The 9,397-nt window shown below is 39.1% G+C and overlaps 1 protein-coding gene across 3 annotated transcripts in view; it reads left to right on the top strand.

Moving 5' to 3' along the window:
- Nucleotides 1–9,397, top strand: part of LOC111873038 — a 200,333-nt gene that overhangs the window by 133,338 nt on the left and 57,598 nt on the right. For 2 of the 3 annotated variants that reach the window (XM_023867405.2, XM_023867411.2), the window contains exon 2: nt 740–4,650. The exons of the other annotated variant lie outside the window; for it this stretch is intronic. In XM_023867405.2, coding sequence (XP_023723173.1) covers nt 748–2,310 — 1,563 coding nt within the window. In that variant the 5' untranslated portion in view covers nt 740–747 and the 3' untranslated portion in view covers nt 2,311–4,650. Of the gene's footprint in view, nt 1–739; nt 4,651–9,397 lie in introns of those variants that run through there. 3 annotated transcript variants of the gene reach the window in all.

The raw sequence follows: 9,397 nt of genomic DNA, 5'->3' as shown, positions 1-9,397 counted from the left end.
TGATGGAAGGGTGTCTTGTTAAATTAAATCTAGGATTGCCATAGCAAAAGCCGCATTTAGCAAGAAGAAGAATCTTTTTACCAGCAAATTGGACTTAAATTTGAGAAAGAAACTAGTGAAATGCTACATTTGGAGCATGGCTCTCTGTATGGGGCTGAAACTTGGGACACTTAGGGCAGTAGATCAGAAACACCTGGAAAGCTTCGAAATGTGGTGTTGGAGAAGGATGGAGAAGATCGGTTTGACCGATTATGTGAGAAATGAAGAAGTGTTATTTAGAATCAGGGAGCAGAGGAATATCCTACACGAAATAAGAAAACGGAAGGCTAATTGGATTGGTCATATCTTACGCGGTAACTGCCTTCTAGAAGAAGTGATGGGCGGATAGAAGTGACCAGAAGACGAGGAAGAAGACGTAAGAAGATGCTGGATGACCTTGGGGACAGAAGAGGATGTTTTCATTTGAAGGAGAAACCTTAGATCGCATTAAGTGGAGGAACTGTTTTGGAAGAGAATTTGGACCTGTCGTCTGACAGATTACTTATGAATGAATTAGCTGCTGTAAAAGTGCAGGGCGAAATCAACGAGATTATAGCGTGAATCGCCAATGTCTTTGCGTTACGTTCCCGCGAGTCTCCACTGAATGTGTGCTTTATTATATATTTGGTATCCGTGAAGAATTATCCGATGTCCAAGTTCCGGTTAGTTATAATAAAATCTGAATTTTTCCATTTTCCAGGTGGTGAGATGTCTGAGGAGAACGAGCGAGACGCAGGGTTCTGCTCCGGCGAAGATTTAGAAGATCCTTTAGAGGCTGAAGACGATCTCCACTCGCCTACAGACGTCAGTGAAGACAGCGTAGAGGTCAAAGTGCTGCCCATCAGTCTACGAAACATCAAGAATAAACGCAAATGTGCTGAGCCTCGCAAAGTTGCAAGCGAGGATGACGATGTTCTTCCTCCTTATAAGAAGCGACGTCACTTCATCAACACCGAGAGCAACAAGAAAGCATCACCAATCCTTCAGGTAGATCGCCCACCGCGACCCTCGTCCGTGACTTCTCTTCCTGGAGCCATAAACCCGCGGTCAAGCCCGGCAAGTCCTTTCCGGCCTTGGAGCCAGCAGACAGTAACCCAACCATCAGTACGTCAGGAAGTGAGACAATGTGTCTCGGCGTCAGTCAGTACTCCATCCCCACCGCCGCCGTCCTACACTCCAGCTCATCTCCCGCGCGCACCTATACCGAGACGATGCCAGTCTGCATACATCACAGTGTCAAGACCCCCTGCCAAGCCCAATCTTGCGCAACCTTACAATGACCGGGTACCCAATCTGCCCCACCAGCAAGACGAACCGTTATCACTGGTATTGAAGAACGTGTCTCATGCAGATGATGACAGAATTCCTCAGAGTAGAGAGCAGACGTTGCATGGCTCTGAAGTTTCCCAGTCGGAGGGACCAGTGCATCCGTCAACAGCTTCGACACATGCAAATAGATTGAGATTCGATGTACCTGGAAGACTTGAGGACGTGAGATTTTATGGTGTAGCAGGTGCTATAGTGAGAGGTTTGACTCCTGTGGGTAGGTTCGGGATATCACAGTCTCGAATCTTACCCGAAAGACGTGGCATGACTACGCAAGTTCAGGACCGTCCCATAGCTAGTGAAACCATTGTCAGATATCCCTCAGCTAATGTCAGTAGGACTCAAAGGTTTGAGGCTGTTGATTTTTCTGTTACTCAAGCCGCTAGTTCTGTCTCTGTTGGAAGAAGGACGTTGTCAGAGTGTGAGGACAGGAACACGGCGGAGGTGGAAGATCTGAGTTCAAGTTTGAAACAGCGAACAAGTAATGGGAAGTTCAGTGTGGAATCTTTGCTTGGTGGTGCAAAAGATTCTAAAGGGCACGACGAGCAAAAGCCGGGCCCCTCGTCAATAGCATCAACATCATCTAACAACAATGATCAGCAGAAACCCAAACAGAGTAGTCTAAATGCTGGTCAGCAAAGGAACTACAAAAACATGACGCGAGAGAGGCGCATAGAAGCGAATGCTCGTGAACGGACAAGAGTTCATACCATAAGTGCAGCGTTCGACACACTTCGACGAGCGATCCCAGCATACTCTCATAACCAGAAGCTGTCCAAGTTGTCCGTCCTACGCATAGCTTGCTCCTATATCCTGACTCTCTCGCGAGTGGCCGGTGCTGACTACAGCGTGGACAGCAGTGAGCCTTCCCTTGCAGAGTGTGTGGACCTTGTTTCTCGTACCATCCAGACTGAAGGAAAACTCAGGCGAAAGAGAGACGATTAGTTTATCTCAGTTTTGTATTTCATTTACCATCAATACAGTTTTCACCGGATATGGATAACGTATTAACACTCACTGACTTCAGTAGATTGATCTGTTGCTTGTCTGATCAGAAAGGCTGATTGAATTGTATTTTAATATGACATTAAATCATTTGGTAACGCATACATTTTCAAACTTACAAATTTCTTTGCAATATTGATTTCTGCAGGAATATTTCTTTTATTCTCAGAAATGATTCCAAATTAATATCGTTAATTTCCTTTGTTGAATGTCATTATTGGTATCATCCTTTCTACCCCAAGTAAGTCCTGGATATATCGAATGGGACTTGCTGGAACTAAGTGAACATAAACATGTTCCAAGAAGTGCATTATCACAACTATGTATATTGAATTTCTTTTAAAGACAAATCGGATATGCGCCTGACCAGTAATTATTTGTATATTAGGTAGCATCTGTGATTTAGAACCATTCTTGAGCTCAAAATTTGAAATTTTTGTTAACATTTGCAATTTGACCGACAAATCAGTTCCGAACATCTTCATGTTATATGGAAGTTGCGCTTACAGATATACATCAGAAACCCAACCGCAACCTCAAGTTAGGTATGGAAGAATTTTCAAATATACAATGAAGATACTGAAACAAGTGATTTAATTATCCCATATCTTGAGATGGTACTTCTGTGTCTGATGGTAAACATATTTGTTTTGTTTAATTCTGATGTGGCTGCTACCATCTTTGATATGCATCCGCAAGCAGCCCGGCGTAGACGAAAACAACGCAAAATGTAATGCGTTCTGTCATCACAAATTAAAAGGAAGACTGATTTTTCTTGATCAATTCAAAATGAGTTACAAATCTTGCATGGGAAACTTGTTCACATAATTTATGTTCTTTCTTCTTGAAGATTATTTATTTATATTATACTGTTTAATTAATGTCATTTCAAATAGTCACTATGGATCTGAGTCATTGTCTCTTCCAAACTAATGCTAATGATAATTGACGCATAAACATATTTCAAAGTACTGTATGAATTTATATTAATGAGAAAGAGATTATATTTCTGCATTTTAAAGTTCAAATCTATAGTTAGTTAAAGGTTATGAACATGTTAGAGAACTAAGAGTAGAAAACAAATTTAAAGTGGGGGATAAGGTGTTACTTCATCTTCTAAAATAATTCCAAAGATCATACTTATCACAGAGTGTAAACACGTTTCTTCTTGAAGTGTACTTTTTGTCTTGAACCAGAGGTTTTGGATGTATGATAAATAAACCTAATCTAAATGAAAGTGGCCAAATGCAATCAAATAGAAAATCACGTTATTTTTTACTTCGGTATTGCGCCGGAGTTTGAGAGTGTTCCTACACATATTTAAGAATATATAGACTTATTAGGATTGAACTGAACTTCCTGATTTGTAAAACATCCAATTTTAGATTTACCAGATAAATTCTTAATTGTAGGAAGTAGAAATTAACCTTATACAGAGATTATGCTACTCAACAATAGATAGTTCTGCGTCGTTTCTTCTTTGTTTCTATTAATGCCGAAATTACACCTATAATGACACTTCAAATATAATATTGTATATTCTCACTGAAAGATGTTATCTCATAGAACGAAATAACCTATAACAGAGTTAAATTTATTCAAAATTACATATATCATTTCGGATGAAATAAAAGATTTGAATTTCAAAAAGTCATCTATTCTTCTTGGTACTCATACAGAAATGTTTCATTTTTCTCCAGCTTTTAGCTGACTGCACTTAAGGTAAAGGCATAACTTAGAATTTTGGGGAAAAATTTTTGGAGTGGAAGATTGCGGCGTTACATAGCGGTAGTTAAGAAATTCTCTGTCTTTTAATGTGTCTTTGTAGATCAATTTATAAACAAATTATACTGTAAGTGAACGCACAGAATTGTTACATGAAACCGTTTTTCTTGACTCTTTTATTTGATTTCTAAATTTAATCTGTATGTTGTTTGCTCTAAATCTTTTTAAAAATGAAGTTTGGAAAATTGTACACCTCACCAGAATGCGCAGAATTTTCACGTGCGTTCTTTGCAACTTTGCATTCTGAATGCTCCTAGCTCTTGCAATTATATTCATATTTTATAGGACACTAGCAAGATTACATAGGTCTACAACTATGCTCGCCGTCTGCTTTCATGCTGGCATATTGCTTGGCTTATGCGACCCTGATGCTCGGGGCACTACGTTCCTGCAAGCGGTGTCTGAATTCCAAGGGACTGCACGGCTTTATATCCCAGAAGATAGAAATCCTCATAACCACCGCTTTGAGAGGTATACCCGGTAGCATAGTTGGTTGAGGCACTATGCTACAAGCCGGAAGGTCGCGGGTTCGATACCCGTTGAGGTCTCTGGATTTTCAATTGACCTAATCCTTCCAGCAGCACCATGTTCCTTGGGTCTACTCAGCTTGTAAAACAAATGAATACAAGGAATCTTCCTGGGGTTAAAGGGCTGCCGGCCAATAAGACTGACAACCTCACTCCCATCTGTGAGCCGATTGTCTAGGGAAAATGTGGGAGCTTCGACGTCTCACAACCCTTTGTGTCTCCACGGCCTTTTAAAAGAGATAGCTTTAACTTTTTGCCACCGTTTTGAGAGCCTAAAATCCTACATTTAGATAATGTACTAAATGGCATAATGCAGATACCAGATTTCATAAAAATCCGTCCAGAAGTTGTCGACTTGTAATATGAGGACAGACGAAACCAGGCCCATATGTGTTAATTTTGTGCATGTTGTACAAAGAACGCATTTTGGTGGCAAAATGTTAAATTGTTGTTTGAGAATGATAAATTTCTACACAGTACAAACGTTTTAAATTTTTATTTTTATTTATGTTTATATTCGGTTGAGTTATTTCTACGCTAATCTGGTCAAACAGTATTTGTGAAAGAATGTTATCGTGATATTTGACTTAATTACACAAAGTGTGAATATTATAAATAGAACATGTAGCTCTCCTAGATTGTGTAGCCCCAGTGTTCAAGGCTTGTACATCTCTGACGGCCTATCCATACTTTCAGACGGTTGTAAGTTGTTCTTGATTTGTCAGCTGTTTTTCTTACAGTATCGCGATTTTTCCACAGTATGATTGAGGTGTAGTTTCATTTTGTAATATTAAGTTTGATTTAATACAAGGAAAGAATAGAGGAGTATTGAGGTGTTAAACACCTAATAATGGGCTAGAACCTAAGGCAATGTACTAATTCATGGGGTGTGTTAAAGTACAGTCCCTCAAAATATAAAATAAAACAGCAATATATTGTCCTGTCTCAAAATACGTTTGAGTTTTCAATTTAATATATGAAGCAGCACAGACATGTCACTGTACAAGTGTTTGCACAGTGTCTAAGTGCTCAGTTGGTTATGCCTGCAGTTAACTACAGTATCTAAACTGCCTAATCACATTGTTGATTTTATATTCTTACTGAGCAACAATTTTGAAATATCTGTTTTTTCTTGAAGCATGCTCTTAAATAATACTATCTCTTGTCCATAGAGAGGAATTGGGAGTTGAGTCAGGGCTGAGTCTAGATTCAAAACTTGATCACAGATTGCAGTTGAACGTCATAGTGATTTCTTTGCCATCTGCTGGCAAATCAGATGGAATGGATCCAAAGTTGTCAATAAACAGAGTGAAGTTAATAATAATGTTGTTTTTAAAGGAACGCAAATTTAGTTTGCTCTTTCTCATGTTGAAAACATGGGATACATGTTAGTTGTGAGATTAAATGTGCTGGGCACTCTACAAATAGTGTATGCTGTTGAAAACAGTCATCTTAAGTATAGGAATTTTGTGTAATACTACTAATAATTGTATATAATATATTGTTGTCATGCTGAAGCATTTTTGTATAGCATTTGTACAGAGAGATGTGATAACAACGGGGGATTTTTTTGTGCTCTTCTTTTGTCTTGTGAATCACAAAACATTAATACGAAGTCAAACCGGTGTCTTGTCAGAGAGTTAAGAATTTTTGAAATTGATAAAAGTGGATTACTAAAAGCTGTATTGGATGTTGTCATTTCATATATACTGCTCCAGTTACACCATAATCGAACGAACTCAAAATATATAAATTCCATTTATTCCTGGTTTCAAACAACTTTTGTGTGTCTTTTTGAACCTATTTGTATGTTTTGTAGATCAGCATTTTGAGTTAACATTTTTCCAAACAAATAATAAGGTATCATACTGGGAAATGACTATTCACACATTGAATCAGTTCGTCATTTTTATATACAGAGAAACTCTTTAAAGAATGCAAACTGGCATATGATGTATTTGGTAACAAATGGGAAAGCTTTAAGTTTCAGACATATTCTAGAATGTGACAGGATTGTTGCATATGTTCTCCGTTTTAATTTGTCTTGTGACACAATAGGTGCCAGATTTTTTTGAGTCCTAGTAAAGACTTTTCCAAATAGGTTCACACGGTGTAATTTCATGCACTGTGGAGGGTTATGTCAACCAAACGTTGTGTGAAACATGTTACAAATCCTGACTTGTCCATCACCGCATATACATATATAGTGGTCCAAATGTCAATTAACTTGGCACATTCTCTCGTATTAACGGCAGTGTCCCAATTTAAACGTGTCAGGCAATTTGTAGTAACATATCGCAGCGTTGTAGTTTGTGCGTTTAACATGGAGGATCTCATTTTGAACACTTTATAAATACACTAATAAATTTTTAAACTATTTTAGTTTTCAGTTTACTATATATTTCTCTGACTTTTGGGCCACTATGTATATCTGTGATCACATTATCATTTCTTTGAATACAAAAATTAATCAAACATCTGCTGGACTGACTTCTGAGTCAGTTCTAGTGACATCCAGCAATAATAGGTATTTCATATGTGACCATCTGCACGTAACACAAATTCTTTTAAATTTTATGACAGGCATGTTTCGGCTTATTAGTCATCTTCAGTGTCACATCGCCGTTCCTACCACAGCCACTTCTATGATTTTTAATCATATGTCCTTACCCTGCTGATGCTTGCTTACCTCTTTATTATTGCAAGTTCGAGAAACGTGTTACGTGGATTAGTATATTGTTTACTTATGGTAAAACCTTTAATTTTTTATTTACAAGAAGTAACCTTGATAATCTAATCACAATCGATCACCGATGATCCTATAGCCAGATTTGAAACCCTGTTTGGTGTGGAGAGCTCCGTGGTAGAATACAAAATGGCAGATTAAATTGTAGACGACTATAGGAGTTTGTCTCGCCTGTGGAAGAGCTTTTGCCAGACGCGCTCCTCTTCCACAATTTGAAGGGATGGAGCTGTGACGGCAAGCGTAACTTTTCTTTGAACCAAGAGGGTATGGGGAAATAAAACTTTGTGATGTATATGTGTTTGTGTGTGATAGTGCACCTGCTCCATATTTTGATGGAAACGGACAGTGGTAGAGTAATTTCTTTGTATTCTGTAGGTACGTGGTTCAAGCGTAGTGGCTTCCACTGTCTGTTAAATCCTTCCCTATAAATTATATTAATAATTATCTTACCTATATATGTAAGGCGTAATATAATAAGAGATACAATAAAAATATAATACACGAAACTTTACGTGTATATGAGCCGAGATAGCGTAGTCTGGCCATTGTCGGAACGGTAAGGGTTCATGTCCCGGAAGGGATAAATCTTTTCTTTCGGCCTTGATTTCCAAAAAGACTCTTGAGGCCCACTAGGTCCATTTCAGTGGACACCGGCCGTCCAGCTCGTAGCCATTTGCTTTATCGACTGAACTCTTCCAGTTCTCATACGGGAATGTCACAGGTAAAATTATTGTAGATACACGTACTTCATTAAGGGGTAATGGAAGACTGGAGTTAACCTCCATGCGTTATTAAGCTAGTAGTCCTAGTAGGGTCAGGCAAAGAATGAACACGAGTGGTGGGGGTTCAGATAGGCTGCTCCACTGTCTTTCGACACCAATAATAAAGCAAGACCGCAAAGCGACAGAGAAGGCTGGAGCGAATTGGGTGACAACTGGTAGGAGTGGAGGAAGGCAGGTAGATGGGAGGGCGGGAGAGAATCTGTGGTCATTCTTTCCTTGGTCGCGCTATAGGTAGGGCAGTAGTTAGTTTCACGTTCCAACCGCTTCGCACTCTTAGGAAGAGCCCAGTGGTATCCATTCGATACGATACTGTTGGATTTGGAGCTGGTGTGTGCGTGATGGCGAAGAGAAAAATTCTGTCCTCTGCCGGAAATAGAATTCGTGTCCTCCAGACCGTAATCGGTCACTTCATATACTGTCTTCTACGTGATCACAATATTAAAGCTGTTGTCCTAAGAAAATCTACGTTAAACTGGCACAGGCTGAGGCCAATTGTTGTGGTGACTGCTATGATTGATTCGGTTTCATAACAGGCGCTTTATGAAAACTTCACTGCCTACTCTCCTCTAAGTATGTAACTTCATAAGCGGCCTCCGTAGTCTAGAGGTAATGTTCCCACCTCATGACTCGTACTACGCGGGTTCAAATACCCGGCGGAGGTCATCGAATTTTTAAGGGTGGAAAAATTCAGGGAACAAGTCCTCCGGGAGGGACTTTAAGCAGCGGGGCCCGTGTCACTCATCAGGATTTGATGAAGTAACAAGCAAAATTCTGAAAGCTTGCTCTGATTTAATTAGTTGCCCTTTAACTCACATTTGTAATCACTCATTATACACAGGCATTTTCCCAGACCGTCTAAAAATTTCAATAGTAAAACCAGTGTTCAAAAAAGGAGATAAGTACAGTATGACGAACTATAGGCCGATTTCATTATTATCTACTTTTTCTAAGATACTTGAAAAGGTCATGTACAGCAGGATAAATCAGCATATGCATTGTAACAACATATTGGTCCCAGAACAGTATGGCTTTAGGAAGGGTGTATCCACTGAAGATGCAGCATTCAAGCTAACAGACAATGTTTTAAAATCAATTGACCAAAAAAGGCATGTAGGAGGAATTTTCTGTGATCTGGCAAAGGCTTTTGACTGTGTAAATCATGAAATTTTGTTAAGTAAGCTGCAATT

Source organism: Cryptotermes secundus, unplaced genomic scaffold (assembly GCF_002891405.2).
Source record: "Cryptotermes secundus unplaced genomic scaffold, Csec_1.0 scaffold1175, whole genome shotgun sequence".
NCBI lineage: Eukaryota > Metazoa > Arthropoda > Insecta > Blattodea > Kalotermitidae > Cryptotermes > Cryptotermes secundus.
This window is presented reverse-complemented; position numbering and strand designations above follow the sequence as displayed.